At 53.8% G+C, this 18882-nt stretch overlaps 1 protein-coding gene across 1 annotated transcript in view; it reads left to right on the forward strand.

Moving 5' to 3' along the window:
- The first annotated feature begins 13708 nt into the window (after window positions 1-13708).
- The window catches only part of CUNH2orf70 (chromosome unknown C2orf70 homolog), a 20652-nt gene continuing 15478 nt past the window's right edge, over window positions 13709-18882 (forward strand). Inside the window, exons 1-3 of the mRNA XM_006037915.2 lie at window positions 13709-13713; window positions 14623-14896; window positions 16008-16120. Coding sequence (XP_006037977.1) covers window positions 13709-13713; window positions 14623-14896; window positions 16008-16120 — 392 coding nt within the window. The remainder of the gene's footprint in view (window positions 13714-14622; window positions 14897-16007; window positions 16121-18882) is intronic.

An 18882-nucleotide genomic window follows, 5' to 3' on the forward strand; every position in this document is an offset into this window, starting at 1 on the left:
TCTCATTTGCAAACCACCCCATGAACACCCCCGGACAGTCCCGGAGAGCTCACGGCCCTCTGGTCTGCTCTACCCCATCACACTCGAAGAGCAAAAATCTCGTGCATGTAACATGGGGCCTGTCCTTTACTTGAACAGCTCTCGGCATGAATCCTTCTTTAATGCATTGGGCTTTCTGCCCTCCTGTAAGTCACAGTGCAATTGTAGGTCGCCAGCTCCAATGGAAGAGACTCAGCAGGAGCAAAACTGGGAAGGGAGATGGCAAGATCCATACAATCCTAGTGTGATGGAGGCCTCGCGGGGTCACCTAGTCCTGGACCCTACACAGAGGCATGCTGTGCTTGCAAATCTTTCAGGAAGGAGCTTGCACAGCTCCCCTGGGCAGCTGGTTTCATTGCCCTGTGGTCCTTGCCCCATTCTGCTCCGCTGTTTAAACCCTCTGCCTCTTGCCCTGCCCTCCACGGTTGCTCTTCTCTAAGGCAGTCTTTTGGGTAGGTGCAAGCTGTCCTCAAGTCCCCCTTTCATCTCTTTTTCTCCAGGCTAAACCTGCCTTGTTCTCCCAGCTTGCATGCTGTATGTCAGCCCCTTCATCCTCATTGCTCCACCCCTCTGGACCGTCTCTAGTTTCTCTACATCTTTCTTTAATGCACAGCCCAGCTCTGCGTGCAGGACTCTGGCTGAGGCCTGATCAGGATGAAGCCTCGGCTGGGATGATGCAGTTGGGGCTGGTCCTGCCTGGAGCAGGGGCTGGAGTAGATGTGACCCGCTGAGGTCCCGTCAACCCTCACTGTGTGTGACTCTATAAGTACAACCAGCGTCTTCTCCCTGCCTTTGTTCTCAGAAAGAGCCGAAGCACTTGAGGCAGACGCCCAGCTTAGGGATTTGCATCCTGAGCAGCTAAAGTTTGTCACAGTGACAGGCCACGGAAAACAAGACCTTATTACAGGAGCTATCGATGAACCTGAATTCTCCCCGGTGCCAGCAACTGTCCCATGAACAGCAATGCATTGAAGACCTGCCTGCAAAGAGGCAAGCCTAGATGTACAGCAACATAAATGCTTTCTGCTACTCCATGACTCACAGAGGGAGTGACTGACATCCATAGATAACTGTATGGAAAAATGTACTCTACAGGAGAGGCGTAGGGTGGGTGGAAGGAGCTATTACGTTTCTTGTTCTTCACAAATTTCTTTCGATGAGCCTGTCCTCATCGCATGCATCCAGCATCAGAAACATCCAGAGCCTTAGCTTGACATTCCTTTGTTTTCCTTCTTTTGTTCTTAAAAAAACAAAAAATCAACTTGCTGGAGATGCAAAAATACAATTTTAATGCTGAGCTTTGAGTCATGCAAAAGTCGGGCAGTTTATCAGAGTTGTGGTTGATATAGCAACCGTTATTGGGCCATCCTGCACATACAGATTAGACGCAGACCCAGCAGCTGCTGGTACACGGTACTTTTCCTGCAGAGACCACACAAGTCCCAGTTGCAGCCAGTCTCTAGGCACTGCAGTTGTGGGGTCTAGTTGGCAGCTGGTGTCAAGTGGAGCGCCCCCGGGGTCAGTCCTGGGGCCGGTTTTGTTCAGTGTCTTCATCGACGACCTGGAAGATAGTATGGGGCGCACCCTCAGCAAGTCTGCAGATGACACCAAGCTGGGGGAGTAGTAGATACGCTGGAGGGTCGGGCTAGGATTCAGAGTGACCTCGATGAATTGGAGGATTGGAGCAAGAGAAATGTCCAACAAAGACAAGTGCAAGGTCCTGCACGTAGGAGGGAGCAATCCCCTGCACCAGTGCAGGCTGGGGGTGACGGGCTGGGCAGCAGTTCTGCACAAAAGGACTGGGGGGACAGGGGACAAGAAGCTGAACAGGAGTCAGCAGTGTGCTCGTGGTGCCAGGAAGGCTACCGGCATCCTGGGCTGCATTGGGAGGAGCAGTGCCAGCAGATCCAGGGACGTGACTGTTCCCCTCTATCCAGCACTGCGGAGGCCACATCTGGAGTCCTGTGTCCAGTTTTGGGCCCCCCACTACAGAAAGGATGTGGACAAGTTGGAGAGAGTCCAGTGGAGGGCCATGGAAATGGTTGTGGGGCTGGGGGACAGGACTGGGGAGGAGAGGCTGAGGGAAATGGGCTGATTGAGTCTGCAGAAGAGAAGACCGAGGGGGATTGAATAGCAGCCTTCACCTCCCTGCAGGGGGGCTGCAAAGAGGATGGAGCTGGACTGGTCTCAGTGAGGGCAGATGATGAACAAGGAGCAATGGGCTCAAGCTGCAGCAAGGGAAGTTGAGGTTGGAGATTAGGAAAAACTTTCTCACTAGGAGGGTGCTGAAGCACTGGACCGGGCTACCTAGAGAGGTTGTGTAGTCTCCAACCTTTTAGGTTTTGAAGACCCGGGTAGACAAAGCCTTGGCTGGGATGATGTAGTTGGGGCTGGTCCTGCTTCAAATGGGTTTGGACTAAATGTGACCCCCTGAGCTCCCTTCACCCTCGTTTTCTACGTTTCTATGAGTCTACAGTATTTATAGTAAATAAAAGATTGCAAACTGCTCAAAAGACTGGGGCAAGTATCATTAATGCCATTTTACAGATGGGACCACTGAGGCAGAAGGAGGCAGGGGAAGGATGTACTCAAAGGCTCGAGAAGTCATTGGCCAAGATGTGATGAGACTGCAGGTCTCATGGCCTCCACTCTTGCATAGGGCGATGCAACAGATCGTGTGCACAACCCGGGGGTGACCTGGTGGCTGAGACTCGTGGCTTCGAACGGGTGGATTTTTGCACGTAGAGATTGTTGGCTAGCATCTCCCGTCCCCTGGCCAGAGCTTCCCATTCATGACCAGTGAAGTTCATGTGTCGCTCAGCAAATTTCAGGCTCTTCCCCAGGTTGGGTTTCCTCATGGAAAAAGTTTTTAGCTGGTGACCTTCAAGACTATGCCTGTAGCCTCCATGGCTTGCTAACGGTTGATGGGGACAGCCTGTTTTCGGCCATCTCCCTTCAATAAATTAAGCTCCTGTCACTCCTAGAGCCACTCAGTACGGGCCACACGTGTTTCTCCTTATCATCTGTGAAGGAAGAAAATAGGAGGGGAGTTTTTTTTTCCCCTCCTCATTCATCTTGCATTAACCCCCTGCATAATGCAGGAGTCGATGGAAGGAGATAGACTTCTCAAGTGCACCTGCCTATGATATCTCTCTCGTGGCTTGAGAGGAGTCCTCTGGCTCTTGCCCTGTAAGGGTTCAGAAGTATTTCTGCTTGGCCTCCCATGAGAGCGGGTGGGCGTCGAGATGGCGTGGGCATTCGTGCCGTCTCTCCCTCTTTCTTCCCTTGCTCCCTTGTTCATACAGGTGTAGGCACTCAATCCGCGGAAGAATTTGGCTGCCTCTCCCAGGCGGTAAGCAGGATTTAGGAGCCTCTGTGAAATGGCCAAGTATCTGGAGTTTTCCAGGATAGTCCCAGACTATAGGGCTGAGTCCTGGGGTCTTCAAAAGCTGCAATGGTCCCCCTGCTTTCCCTGCGGCAGGTCCGGGTGTGATGACTTGTGTTGTGTCAGGGATGATGGTAGTTTTATGAAGAGTTTAGATTATGGGGGGTATAAGGTGGTTTGGATAGGGATGCCCCTGCCTCAGACAGGGGGGTGGACTAGATGTGACCTCCAGAGGCCCCTTCCAGCCCCACTGCTCCAGGATTTCTATGATTTCCCTAAAATGGGACCTTTGCCCCCAAATTTGGCTAATCAGTCCTGGATTGGCTGGCCCAGCAGATTTCTGCATTGCAGGAGACAATGTCTTGATTTTTCAGGGCGCAGCCTGAGGTCACAGCAAGGCATGTCCTGGTTCGCAGGGAGGTGTGGACTGCCGTGAGCTGGCTGCGTTCACACGGTGCCGTGCCCGGGGAAATCGGTGGTATTGCCCACGCCTGACTCTGCAGGACTGTGGAGCGTCCGGGACCTGGGCTGTGCTCTTCTGAGGGTGGCTGCTTTTAGGTTTAATTCCTCAGACATTAGAGACCCACAGGCCATGGGCAACAGTCTCGCAGGAAACAGGGGCCCCCAGAAGCATCTTGGTCCTAGCAGCACTAAGCCACTCAGTGGGCACATCTTCACGTGCACATTTACTGCGCATTAGCCAATATTACTGTGCCATATGGACACCCGTCTAAATGTGCACGCCTGTACTGCTCAGTAAATATGGTGACTTATGCCAGCTTGAGTGTAAATTTGATACCTGCATCATGCAGGTATCAATTTACACCTGATTAGTTACTGCACAATAACTCACGTGTAGACACCTTACTGCGCAGTAACGCTGTGTGTGTGGACTGATTTGGGACTAACTTTAATCCCAAATCAGTCCATGCACAGTGTTAATGCACATTAACCCCTGCACGTGTAGAGGCCGGCCTATTCCCGCTATTGCACAGTAAATTTGAGCCGGCGTAAATGCACGTGCAGACACGTGCAGCATGTAGCGCACAGCTCCTGCCTGGCCCTGGCAGGGGGGGTGGTGTGCGGTCTCGCCCAACTGGCCCCTGGCCACGTCTGGGAGGTGGAGCAGAGGGTTTGAGCCCCCTTAGGTGGAGAAGGGCAATGAACCCGCGTCTCCCACTTCCCAAATGAGCTCCCTATCCACTGAGCAAAAGGGGCAAGCAGAAGCCCCTGGTTCTCTGCTTGCATCCCCCTGGTCTCTGTATCCCACGCTTTGAAGGGGAAGCCATAGACACCCACTCCCTGACTGTAAATCCCAAGCTGTGGGAGGCTCCTCCAGGTTGCACTGTGCAAACCCTGGAGGGGAGTGGGATTTCACCCACCCCCGAGACCTCCTTTGCTCCAGGGCTGGGTTCAGGATTCATTGCATTCATGGGTCTTTAGGTACGGTGTGGTGCCAGCATCCAAGCTTATGCCCCTCTGACAAGCGCCCTTACCAAGCCCCTGGAGACAGAGCCAGCTCCTTTCTCAAAGACAAGGCTATACTCAAGTTTGCACACATCGTCTCCTGCTGAGGGATCTGTTCACGTCAGGGGGAACGCTGTCGCTTTGTTTTTACTTCCCTGACAGCTTTGCTCGCAGCGGAGAGAGCGCTCTCTCTGTCTCTGAGAGCAGCGTTTTTCCAACCGTTGTCAAGAAAAAGATGGAGAAAAAAACACACTTTCCCCCCTGGTGAAATAAATGGCATATTTTTAACATGCTTAGTGTCTCAGGGCTGCATCTTGGGAGTCAGTGTAGAGAGCGGGGGCTGCTGGAAGCTACACTTTTCCAGTCTATGGTGCAATTTGGTTGTCATTTATGTTATGAGTCTGAGACTGTGGGACACTTCTGCAATGGGAGATGCGGTAACCGGGCGGTCTGTTGGGTTTTGCTGGCTCCAGATATTCCCCGTTGCAAGGTAAAGGGAGCGTCAGGCCCAGCTGTAATGCTGAGGAAGGAGATCGGCTATATTTAGAGCGAATTATCACCTCTTTGGATCGCAATGGCTGGTCTCTCCGTGTGGTTATTGCTTGAAAACAGACCTCGCCTCTGAACGAGTCACTCTCAGGAGCTGGGTGCAGGTTGTCAAATATTGGGGATCCACTTTTCTCCAAGAGCCAGAAAGGTGGGGGCCTTTGCTAGCTGTACGCACAAAAGCAAAGCAAACCCTGCGTGACGAGCCCTACAAGTTGTACCGTATCATTGCACGGGATGGTGTGGACAGGGCTGGTCCTGCCCCAGGCAGCGGGTTGGACTAGATGTGACTTTGGGAGCAACCGCTTCCTTGGGATGTCTTTGATTCTCCACCTGACAGTCCCCATCCCATAGGGAAGGCAGTGGGATGCCTATAGTGTAGATGAAACTACGGGGCAAATGACTCTGCTTTCTCACGAGTCTGGTGCTCAGGTCCTTTGTTAGCATCAGCAGTGTTGAAGCAAAGACCCTGGGAGTAAAGCTCCTTGCTCTTCTCAGTGTCCTGGGACTTTCAATGACCAGCCATGAGGACGCAGCATTGCTAGCACTGCAATGGACACAACTGCATGCACAAATACAGACTGGGAGTAACCGGTTGCAGTACTGCAGGGACACACCCACGGACGTCGAGAGTGATGTATGTGTGCACGCTTGGGCAGTTCCCCCCGTGTTAAATTCCCTGATGCCATCTGCTCAAAGCCCCAGGATCTAGGAGGATTGTGAGGCTCTGCTGCATTGAAGCTGGAAATCAGTAGTAGCTAAATTTGGGTCCTTCTTCTCTGGGGGAGGTTTCTGATCTACCTGAGCTTGCCTTACACACCTGCATTATGGTTGAACAGGTGCGCCACCCAGTCACGCTCCCTCCCTGACCCATCCCCAGAGCAAGCTGGGCTCATCCAATGCCAGACACCGGGATCCAGAAGACGAAATCTTTGAGGCTCACCCCCGGCCTCGCGGGCTGGTTGAGAAAGCAGTAAAAGTAGCAGACTATCAGTAGCAGCTTCCCACTTATTCTGCATCCGTGGTATCAGTGCCAGGGTAGCATACGGGTCTCCTTGCCCTGCTGGCTTTGCAAGTCCATTGGCAGTGGTTTTCCTACAACATAACCCCCCATGTGGGCTGCATCACTGGATTTCTTAAAATAAAAACCATACCGGTAGCTGCTGGTCTTGGGTTTCTCCCATCCGCCTGCAGATAGAAAGGAGGTCCCCAGAGCACCCCTTGCCTGCATCTCTCCCAAACCCGCCAGTGTACTTTGCCCAGCAAATGAAACTTTCTCGGTGCTCTGTCACCAGGTTTAGCTGGGTGGGAGGGAGAGGGGGCTGAGCGGCACAAGCATCTGTCTCAAGCAGACACGTCTCAGACAGGTCTCTGGAAGGAGATGCCCAGAAAATGTCACTCTGGCCTGCAGAAAAGATGGCTTTCTCCCTGCTCTGGATTGCAGGTACCCTGGACTGTGCACATCTGGTCTCTCCCCATCAGCCACCTAGAACTGAGACCCTTTTCCTGATGTTTTTAAAAGCAAATATAGGATTACAGAGCCCAGCTCTGATTGAATGCAGCGGGCTCCTTCACTAGACTCTTACGGTTTAGTGTCTGCAATAGCAGGAGCATCTGCATTGGGAGGAGCGGTGCCAGCAGATGGAGGGCAGTGATTCTTCCCCTCTATTCAGCACTGGGGGGGCCACATCTGGAGTCCTGTGTCCACTGCAGAAAGGATGTGGACACATTGGAGAGAGTCCAGTGGAGGGCAATGAAAATGGTTGTGGGGCTGGGGGACAGGACTGGTGAGAAGAGGCTGAGGGAAACGGGCTGATTGAGTCTGCAGAAGAGAAGACCAAGGGGGATTGAATAGCAGCCTTCACCTCCCTGCAGGGGGGCTACAAAGAGGATGGAGCTGGGCTGTTCTCCATGGGGGCAGATGACAGGACAAGGAGCAATGGGCTCAAGCTGCAGCAAGGGAAGTGGAGGTTGGATATTAGGAAAAACTTTCTTGCTAGGAGGGTGGTGAAGCACTGGGACAGGTCACCCAGAGAGGTGGTGCAGTCTCCATCCTTGGAGGTGTTGAAGACCCAGGTAGACAAAACCTTGTCTGGGATGATGTAGTTGGGGCTGGGCCCGCTTGGAGCCGGTGGATTAGATGTGACCTCCTGAGCGCCCTTCAACCCTCGTTGTCTGTGATTCCACGATCTGATTTTCGCTTGGCCCTGACAGCCAGTATTGGGCACATTCCCCTCCTGCTCTCCCCTACACTGCTGACAGTTTTGTAAAGCATCCGTATCTCTGAATTTCTCAGCAGCATCTGTGTCTGGCTTGAATATAATGTTCCAAGCTTAGAACTGGCTTATTTTGCCCCGGCCAAGATGCAGGTGTCAGGCAAAGGGCAGGAGATGTTTTCCTGCAGCAAAACAAACTCGGTATCCCCAAGTGAGCGCGCCTGGCCGGAAAGAAAAGGCGAGGCTTTTCTTCACACCTCCACCCAACAGAATCGAAGCTCTGCATGAGATGCACATCTGCAAATCCATCTTAATGCTCCTCTTTCCACTGCGCACGTAACATCTATTCCCTCCCCTCCCCCGGGCTGGAAACTGAACTCCTCAGAGAGGGTTAGCCATGCTGAAAAGCTGATTTCATGCAATTATTAGAATAAGGCAGAGAGACAATCATGCTGTCTTTTTTTAGAAATCCTGCGAAAATGAGCGGAAGGTGCAAAGGGCTGTTTTGGGGAGGGGGAGGTGGGAATACGTTCTCGGTTTATTGCCGCTCTGAACGCTCTTGTTAGGAGTAAGATGGGATTTTTCCTTAAGAAATGCTGGAAGAGCTGCAAGACTTTCCACCTCCTGCAGGCTACGGGCCAGAATGGCAACCGGTGTACACGGTCATCAGAGCTAAAGCCACTTAGATGACTTGAGTACGTGGCCCTAGAGAGCGATGGAGCACAGGACAAGCATCAAGGATGACCATCGATGGCCAGAGCAGAGTTGTTGCCATCATGCATTAAATTAATGCTGCCCTAGATCTTGCCCAGAAGGTTAATGGGTGCCAGGCTGGCACGTGACATGCCAGGGGCAGTGGCCTTGAGAGTGAAGACAGGGGGTTAGTAACTGCAGAGCCATGTTGCACGGGGGAGATGTAATTGGAAATGAAGGGGAAGGGTGAATAAGCTGCATGGTGCATGTGGGGGTTGAGAAGGCTGGCGGGGTGGGCTTGTCTGTGCACGGACACCGGTCCTGGCAGAAGGAGTTTGGAGGTCCTGTATGGAAGAGGCAGCAGGGCTGACCAGCAACCTGCACGGGATGGGTAGAGAAGAGAAAGCTGTGTGGGATTGTGGTGGAGAAGAAAGAAGGACCGGCTTCATGGGGCGGGCAGCATTGGAGGGGTCTGCTCCTGCTTGCTGGGTTTGGGACCGTAGGGAGAGATGGATAGAGAGACTGAGACCCGTCCATCTGCCCCCAAGTGACTGGTGGGATGGAGGAGAGGGAGAGGCAGCAGCACGGGGGCATGGTTGATACTCCCCTGCCCTGGGGGGGTGCAGCCTTCATCACCCCCTTCCCAGGAAAGGGTTTGAACCATTGAGGCACAAGACAGGTATTGCCCAGACCCCTCCAGCACCTGGCCTGTTGCTTTGTGTAGTTACCATTTATTGGCTGGCACTGGAGAAGAGAGGGGGTCTAGAGGCAGCGACAAGACAATACAGGGCTTGGAAAGCAAGTCCTGCGAGGAAGGGGTGAAGGAGCTGGGCAAGTTCAGCTGATGGACAGGTGCTTAATTGGGGCCATGACAGCAGCCTGCAAATACCTGAAGGGCTGTGATAAGGAAGAGGGAAACCCCTGTTCTCTCTCGCTGCAGAGATGATGCAGGCCATTGGCTTGAAGTTGCAGCCGAGTAGGTTTGGGTTGGATCTCAGGAAAAATGTCTTCGCTGTCAGAGCAGGGAGGAGCAGGAGAGACACCAAGGAAGGGGGGGACTCTGCATCCCTGGAGGTGTCAAGGAGAGCGGGGACAGACACTGGTGGGGATGATCCAGGTGCAGCGGTGCCTGTGCTCTGCTATGGGGATCTCCCGGCTTCTGGGCTGTGCTGGTTCCCCCTCCCCTCCTTCCTGCTCCATGTCTCGGGGGGTATTAAGCCTCCACCAGGGGTGCTGGGTGCTGCAGCCCAGGCTGGGGATGGGCACGGGGCTGTGCCAATGCTCCTGCTGGCACCAACCCTGCAGGGTCCTGGCTGGAGGGTCTTGCCCCTTTGCTCGGGGTCAGTCCAATGCTGCATTTGGGGTCAGGAAGGGATTTTAAACCATGTTCATTCATATTGTTACAAACTGGGGGGTTGCCTTTCTCTGTAGCAGGGGCATGGTCTCTACCTGGGGTCTCTTAATTGTCTATTAACCTTGCATAGAAGCAGGATGCTGGCCGCTGCGGTCCCCCTGCTTTACCTGGGGCAGCTTCAGGTGTGCTGGCTATGTTGCATCAGGGCTGATGGTAGTTTTGCTAAGAGTTTATAGATGATGGGTTTGTCTGGGCTGGTTTGCACAGGGCTGATCCTGCCTCAGGCAGGGGTTGGATAGACGTGACCTCTGCAGCTCCCTGCCCGCCCCACGGCTCTGGGACTTTATCATTTTGCCCAAGGACGATGGAGGGACCCAGACGAGTGCCCAGCACCCTATTCCTTCCATGCCAGTGTCCATCTCACTGAGCCATGTACCTGGTTATCTTCTCCCTGGCCCCACAGACATCACTGCCTTGGCTACTCAGCGGGCCGGCATCAAGAGGAGGATGGCAGCGTAGGAGACAGAGGTACAAACCCTGTCTGCATCTCCAGCTCACTGGGACAAGGACCCTAACCCCTAGGCAATGGTGCTTCCCTGGTGTCAGACACCCACCGGGTGTGTTTGTTCGGGGGGCTAACGTGTGGGGACTCACCTGGCATCACGTCTGCTCCACGCAGGTCCACGGCAACACAAGCAGCACTTTGGCACGGGAAGAGGCAGTGCCCTCCACCCAGGCAGAGCATCTCCTTCGCGGCAGCTGCAAGGGCTTCCCAGCCTGAGGCCCGTCAGGCTCTTCCCTCCTCTCCTCTGCTTTGTTTCTGCCTCCCTTTCTCCTGCGTTTTTTTTCAAAAAACGTTTCATTTTCCACAAAAGTTCCCTTGTTTGCTTGCTAGGCCAACAGAGCGAGCGGGAGGCCTGCAGGGGATGGGAGCAGTGAGGTCTCCCTCATTATCCCGAAGACTTCTTTATTGCACCTAAATCAAAGGCAAATCTTTGGGAACAGGCAGAGACCTAGCACTGCTGGCACCAGGGGATGTGCAATTAGGAACGAGGATGTTTCACATGTCTTCAGCTGCCATGGCTCTTGCTAATGAGAGGTCGTTAGCCATCTGAGGCAGGCAGAAGAGATGGAGGGGGAGGGGTTGCACCTTACAGACTAACTCGCTCAGATATGCATACAGCACAAGCTTTCATGAGCCCAAGAAAATGCCATGACAGGAGAAGCCCAGAGCGAGGCATGGAGAGGAGGCGGTGGGCGATGTGAACAGACTGGGGCACGTCCCACCCCTGGCAGCGACGTCCTGATGGGAGGATGCTCCAAGCTCCTGCTTGCCTTGACAGTGCCGATGTGTGCGCTGGCCAGCCAGCCGGTGAGGTCCTGCGGGGGTGGACAGGATCCCCATGCTCACAGTGGCCCAGCACCCAACACCGATCTGAGTCCCTCATCCCTCATCTCACTGCATCTTGCTTTGTCGAAGGCAGGAGCCAAGGCAAAGCATGTGTAGCGCTTCGGGTGAGGCCCGTCACCAAGGCTGGTTGCACGATGTCCTTATCCGCCAGATGGCAGAGCTCTTCTTCTGAGCTCCCCAGGTCATGCAGCACTTCCAGCGGGGTGACTAGGTAGGTCATGAGCTCTGCCACACGCTCATATGCAAGTTGGAGAGAAACCAACTGTAGAACCGGTCCACGTTTTCAAGCACTAATTGTGTAGCAGGTCAGCTCTTTTTGTAGCTGGATAGCCATTTTTATGCCGTGATAATTACTTTGCATGTATAGCCAGTTTAAATGTCTTGTGTAGTTACCTGGCTAATTGCATGCTAATTACTTTGCACATGTGGCTAATCTGTGCTTTGCATGTGTGGCCGATCTAAACTTACTGCATGTTTTACCAGTTAATTGTATAATCCATGTAACATGTAGCAGAGCCCTCTAAGGTACAGATATACCCTGCCATCAATACTCTGCCACCGTCAGAGATGGGATACTGAGCTAGCCAGACCATGGGTCCAACCCAGTGTGGCGTGGCTTATGGAGGGAGCACCTGCCCAGACCAGGATGGACACGATGCCTCAGGTGACAGCACATCCCTCCATGATGCAAGATTTCACTGAATGCCCCTGAGTCCCCATGTACAGGGCAGTGGAAAGGCAATGGGAAATACCCTTGCGTTCAGATTGCCTTCATCTCCCTGACAACATCTGATCCCTCCTGCTTCCAACACAGCCGGGTGGGCCGTGAACTTTGCACTGCCGTGATATCTCTTCCCTCTGGTAAGGTTCAACGAGGAGCTATGAGTGAGGGTGGAGAAGCTCCACCGGGCACGTCCCGGTGTCCGTTCAATGGCAGCGTAGCCTCCGCTGCAACGTCACACGCGTGATGTGCGCGTGGAAAGGCAGAAACTATGATTCATATCTTCTGGCATTTGCCCCTCTGGTCTCGGCCAGTCGATCATAGCTCAGTGCCTTTCCGGTGTCCTGCAAGTTGTCTAAGCCTGTGTTGTGGTAAGCTGTGGCTGTCCAGAGAGCAGCGTGTCATCACCCGGGGATCCACTGCCCTTGCGGGTGTAAAACAGCCCAGGGTTTTATCGCCTGGCCGAGAGGGTCTTAAAATTGGTAGAAGGCAGCGTAGATTTACTAACTAAATCAGATGCGTAAGCTTGTAGACTAACCACAACCAAATCGTACATGCATGAGCTTCTGTAAGCAGCAACCCGTTCTGCTGATGCAAGCCGCTGCTTGTGAAAGTTCATGCATCTCTGATTTAGTTAGACTATAAGGTGAAAATCTACTCTCCCTTCTGCCTGATTTCAGACGAACATGGTGAGCTACCTCTTAAAACTAGTGGCAGAGTCAGCAATTCTGTCTGCTCAGTCCTTAAAATCTCCAGGGGACTGTGCCTGTGTTGGCTGACCCCCCACCAAAGCCTCCTCCACACCTAGGCATCTAGTCACAGACCCAATTTAAAGACGGGGAGACCGATGTACTGAGGTCTGAGGCAGGGCTGGGGTCAGGGCCAAGAAGATCCTGGCTGGATCACACCATTTCTCTTGATGTCTGTCTTTTGTGACTGCCTCGTGCTCGTCTGTCCCCTTGTTCCAGTCACATCTGCACGATGCCTTGGACTTGTGTCCTCCCTGTCACGTCAATCCCAGTCCTTGCCTTTGGGCTTCAGCATCTCTGTACATCACCTCCGTGGTTCCTCTCTGATCTCACTTGCTTTCCCGGCTGGTTTCAGTCCTCCTTTCCACGAGGGGTGGCTGCTTGGCCATTGCTCCCATCGGTATTATTACTCCTTTTCCCTTTGACATCTCTGCTCTGACTCTCTGGTGTCCCTGCGTGCCCTGCTATAACTGCATTTGAATTTCCCTCTTCCTCTGAATTCAAACGAGGTGCGGAGATGACAGAAGCTGGTAGGGTCTGCCAGTTGGGACTGTGGGGTATATGCAAGCGGTGGGTAGGTGTGTATGGAGGGAGGGCTGCATAGCTCCTCCGCTCAGGCTCAGATTGATGCTGCATTTGGGGTCACAACGGGATTTTCCCCCATGGTCAGATTGGTACAAACTGGAAGGTGACTTCTTCTGTAGCCGGGGGCATGGCCTCTGCCTCGGGTCCTCAAGTGTATATTAACAACCAACGGTGGCCACCGCAGTCCCCCTGCTTTCCCTGGGGCAGGGTTGGGTGCGATGCCTGGTGCTGGTTAGGGCTGACAGTAGTTTTGCTCAGAGGTTGGACACTGGGTTTGTCCAGGCTGGTTTGCACAGGGTGGCAGGGGTTGGACCAGAGGTGACCTCTGCAGCTCCCTGCCAGCTGGATTTCAATGATTTCTATGATTTCTGTGATTGTGGATTTGTCTGGGCTGGTTTGTACAGGGCTGATCCTGCCTCAGGCGGGGAGCTGGACTACATGCATCTCCCTTCCAGCCCCATTTCTGTATATTTCTGTATTTCTGAGTGGACTCGATGACCTCAGAAGTCCTTTCCACCCTGACTTTTCTGTGATTTGGAGAAATGGCGTACAGGAGCTGACGGAAAACCCTCCTCCTGCTGCCACTCGCCGTGTCTCCATGCTTTCATGGCTGCAACGGGAGTAGCTTATAATGGGGACAAGGGACCAGCAGCTCCCTGTGCACGAAGGGGCGGATCCAGGGGGGTGTCACGGTGCAGTTGCACCCCTCTTTGAATCCTGCTCCATCCAAATTTTAAAAACTAGCTGTGGGGCTGGTGGGGAGCGGCGTTTCTATTCAGGCAGTGCTGAGAGACTCAGTAGACTTCATGGCTCCTTGTCATCTCCCTGATTCCTGCTAATCTCTCTTTGCTCTGTAAGTGACAACAATCCTCTCTCCTTTTGAATGGGCTTAAAACTTTACTATTTGAGCCACCTTTTCTTCGTCAGTTCTGCTGTCTGGTAGCCATGCCCCTCTCCTATTTCACAGCCCTGCCGACTGTTTTTAGCTCCAACTGAAACCTTATCTCAGGTGTGGTCACATTAACTCAGGTGCGGCAATGACTGACCGCAGCGTATAGGAAGCCTTGTCAAGACGTGCCAAAAGACTAGATTTTGCTTCATGAATCTGAATAAGAGACACACTGAACTATAACGACTGCAGGACTAACAACATAAGATCTTTTAACTATGTTGACCTTTTTTTTTTTGCCTAGTTTCTTTGTGTTTTTTAACCTTTCTAAGATATAATCTAGCAAATGAGTGCACGTTCCAGCTGGGTTTTTGCTTTTGTTTAAAACTGAATAATGTAGCGTATTACAAAAGCTTCTGGTTCCTTCATAAATGGAGAAAAATAGGTGTCCTGTTCTATGTGACGATGCACCACAACATCTGCACCCCCCGTTTCAAAATCCTAGATCCGCCCGTGGACCCTTAGCTTGCTGCCGTCCCTAACTAGACTTGTGTCTCCTCCACGCAGGTATCACGGGCATGTCCCGAACGTGGCGTTCTCCTTTGGTGACACCTACGGGAACACGACGATGAAATACTTCCAGGATTTCCGCAGCGCCGTCATGAAGAGCAGCCGCAGCCCCTACAGCAAAGGGGGCTACTTCCCCACCCTCTTCTCCTACGACCCGGGGCTGGTGCTGGAGAGCCGGGCGCGGACCTGGAACAGGTGGCTGCACATCCCTTCCTACTCCCGGTTCAACCTGGATATCAACCGTTTGGGAGAGCTGCAGGAGTTTTACAAGGTGAGAAGGTCTTTCTTGAGGTGGGGAGTCTACATCTAAATACGCATGGGGCTGGACTTTACACAGAGTGACCAGGCGCTGCATGGGGACCAGTGCAACCAGTCAGCTCCAGGCCTTAGCAGTATATGCGGTGTGCATGTACCCCAGGGAAGGATGATTTTTAATTGCTCAGGATCATTGGCTGATAAGAAAGGCAGGCTGGAAGGGACCTCACAAGGTCACATCCAGTCCAACCCCCTGCTCAAGGCAAGATCGGCCTTGACTAACCCACTCCAGCCAAGGGTCTGTCCGACCTGCTCTTGGAAACTTCCAGGGATGGAGATGCCACCACTTCTCCAGCTGCCTGGTCCCATGCCTGAGCACCTTCAGTTAGAAAGTCTCTCCTCATCCCCAGCCTCAGTTTCCCCTGCTGTAGCAGGACGGAGGAACCGGCTGCCCATGGTGTATCATTGGACTTGGCTTTGTAGTCTGAGGGAACCCGCCTGGCACAGCTCAGAGGCTTGGATGTAGCAGCCCAGCACAGAGAAGCCCCGTCTTGCTCCAGGAAGCAGGCTGGAAGTGAGAGGGGGGTGAGAAAAGAAGAAGCCAGAGCCCCCCCGGTACCAAACAGTGTTATTGCTGGCATGCACACCCACCCTCTGCCCCCTGTGAAGTGAGCAGCAAAGCGTGCAATTGCACAGGCATCTGGGAGCCGACCCGATGCACGCGTGAGCCTCTGTGCATGTCTGACTGCACCCGATCGCTGTCTCCCAGGGTAAATACAGCAGAACCCCTCTTGCTCGACTCTGCCGCTCCCCAAATGAGGCTTCCTAGGCCTCATCAATAATTAAAACCCAAGCTGCCAAATGGCTGAGCCAGGCGCCAACCCTGCTTATTGCAATCGTTATCTACCTGTCTGCTACACCCCACGGGCCTGAGGGAGGGGGAGGGAGGAGATTGCTTCCGAAACACAGCAGCAATTATTCCTAGATTAGAAAGGCCGGTGTGCTTTGCAGGCTGGAGGGGAATTTAGCTCCACTCAGCCCCACTGAGAGCAAGTGTCTTAGCACTGGGCTCTGAGAGACGTGGCTTTGCCCCTCCATGCCCCTCAAGCCCCTGTTTTGCCCTCCAGCTTTCCCAGAAGCACCGCGAGCACTACCAGGACAAGACCGGGACCGTGCACGGTGTCCCCTACTTTGTGCTGCCGGTGAAGGAAGGGGACAGATACCCTCACCCTCTGGATCTGTGAGTAGTGCAGTGCCCCAGCCCTGATGGTCACATAGGTGTAAGACCCTACACTCCTAGGGTGTAAGGTCCTCACGAAGTCAGACCCCCAGAGTAGCACAGAGTGACCCCGGATTCCCCACCCAGCTCATAGAAATCCCAGAGCAGCGGGACTGGAAGCAAGCCGCAGAGGTCACATCCAGTCCAACCCCTGTCCCAACCATCCCAGGCACATCCATTGTCCAGCCTTTTAGCAAAACTATGCAATCACCCCAGACACAGCACCGAGCATCAAACCCGACCCTGCCCCAGGGAAAGCAAGGGGACGGCAGCAGCCAACATCCTGCTTCTTTCAAAGGTTAATACAGTCTTGTGAGATCCCAGGTAGAGGCCATGCCCATGCTGCAGAGGAAGGCAAACCACCCCCAGGCTGCACCAATCTGACCAGGGGGCAAAATCCCTTCCTGACCCCAAATGTAGTGTCAGTCTGACCCTGAGCAGAAGGGCAAGACCCTCTAGCCAGGACCCCTGGGATTGAGTCCTAGCAGGAGCATTGGCATCGCTGGATTTGTACCCCTCCTGTAGCCTCCCATGCACACAGTTGGCTACCAGTGACCTGCCTCCTCCTCACACTCATCAGACACCCTCGGGGTCCTGAGATGGGCTTGGACCAGTGCCGGATTTGTCCTTCTGGGCTGCAGGGAACAGCCCAGTGCAAGGAGCAGAGTGGCCATGCAGGGGAAGTGGGGCTCTGGGTGCATCTAGCCCTAATTCTGCGAGATGTGGGTGGACTTCACTCCCATTGAAGCCCCTGGGAGCAGATAGCTCAGCACCACTGAGGGGTGCAGCCATGAACCCCCAGCTTGCCAGCCATTCCAGCGTGGAGCAGTCACCCCAATGGAGCAGGTGTTTGTGTCCCTTTGGGCTGCCGGATGCTGTTGCTGTTGTGCTGCGTACACGTCTCCCCTCACCCGACCTCTCTGTCATGCTGCAGGTCCAACTCCTAGCTTGCACGCTTCTCCATCCCCATCCCCGCTGCCGGATAGCCCTCAACTCCCCGCCCTGCTCCCTCCTCCAGCCACAGCCCTGTCCCATGGATGCTGATGCCAGGTTCGGCCCCCAGGGACCGGGCACACAGCCTTGCACTGGGATCCCTTCGTGCAGCAGTAATGAAGGCCATGTCCTGGGGCTGTGGGGACCAGGCTGGGGAGCAGGGAAATGGCTTTCCCCTCCAGGAGAAGCAAGGAGGCAGGAGCGGGGTGGGGGCAGGAGGGATCTGTGCACCCAGAGGGGCCAAACTGGGTTGCTTCTGGTCCTGACTGGGTTGCATCTGGTCTGCACATATCTCGAAAGAGACGCACCATGTTTGCTACTCACATGAAGGTGGCTTCATATTATAACAGGGGGGTTATGTCCGTGCCTCCTGTTCCTCTTGTGCTGCAGTCCTGTTCAAGGACAGGGTATGCAATCGGGCTGGCCAATCTGCAGGACCACAAGGGCAGACTGAAGAGGGGACGGGCGGTGCAGTGACAGATGGATCAGGGAGCAGAAAGCAGAGTAGCAGATCAGGCAGGGAACAGAAAGGAGAGTGGAAATGGAACAGGGAGCACAGGGCAGGGAGCAGAAAGCAGAGCAGGGGAAAGGGATTGCAGTGGCACTTGTGGGGGGGGCAGGGCTATATTTGCAGCCATGCCAACAAAAGGGCGGGCTCCACCCTACTGGAAAACCCTGCTTTCAGGACCCCGCCTCTGAAACGGTGCCCAAGTAGGTTGCCCTGAAAGTCCGGACACCTGCGGGTAACTTCGACCATGTTGAACTCAGTAAGCCTGGGGACACTGTGACACCATTCGTCCTTCAGGACCTGGGATTGTTTTCTCTTCCAGGTTTATAAGGTTGGGGATTTGTCTGTGAGCTGTCTATGTTTCTCGCCTCTTTCCCCCATTTTGAACATTGGATGCATTGTCCCTGGATACAGCCAGAATTGTGTTGTCGGTCCCTAGTAGCGCACAGGGACTCTGGCATCACCTGTGCTCTTTCTGGATTGAGTTTTATGAAGTTTTCTTGTAACCAGTTCTCTAAAATACATGGTTGTGTGGACACAGGGGGTTCGACCCTACCTGGGCCCTTCATAGGGGCCAGCATCGCCCATCCCACCCCCTCCCAGCTGCAGGCAGCCCTGGCCCAACCCCAGCTAAGAGAGACATGGCCCAGCTTCTGCAGGGACCCTCCAGGGATGGAGACCCCACCACTTCCCTGAGCAGCTGGCTCCTCCGTCCTGCTGCTCTTGCAGATGAGGAGTGCTGAAATCAGAGAACCATAGATATAAGGGTGGGAAGGGACCACAGGAGGTCACATCTAGTCCAACTCCTGTTCCAAGCAGGACCATCCCCAACTACATCATCCCAGCCAAGGCTTTGTCTAGCTGGGTCTTAGATTCATAGATTCATAGATGTTAGTGTCGGAAGGGACCTCAGTAGATCATTGAGTCTGACCCCCTGCATCGGCAGGAAGGAGTGCTGGGTCTAGATGACCCCAGCTAGATGCTTATCCAACCTCCTCTTGAAGACCCCCAGGGTAGGGGAGAGCACCACCTCCCTTGGGAGCCCCTTCCAGACCTTGGCCACTCGAACTGTGAAGAAGTTCTTCCTAATGTCCAGTCTAAATCTGCTCTCTGCTAGCTTGTGGCCATTATTTCTTGTAACCCCCGGGGGCGCCTTGGTGAGTAAATACTCACCAATTCCCTTCTGTGCCCCCGTGATGAACTTATAGGCCGCCACAAGGTC

This window comes from Alligator sinensis, unplaced genomic scaffold (assembly GCF_000455745.1).
Source record: "Alligator sinensis unplaced genomic scaffold, ASM45574v1 scaffold1757_1, whole genome shotgun sequence".
Taxonomy (NCBI): Eukaryota; Metazoa; Chordata; order Crocodylia; family Alligatoridae; genus Alligator; species Alligator sinensis.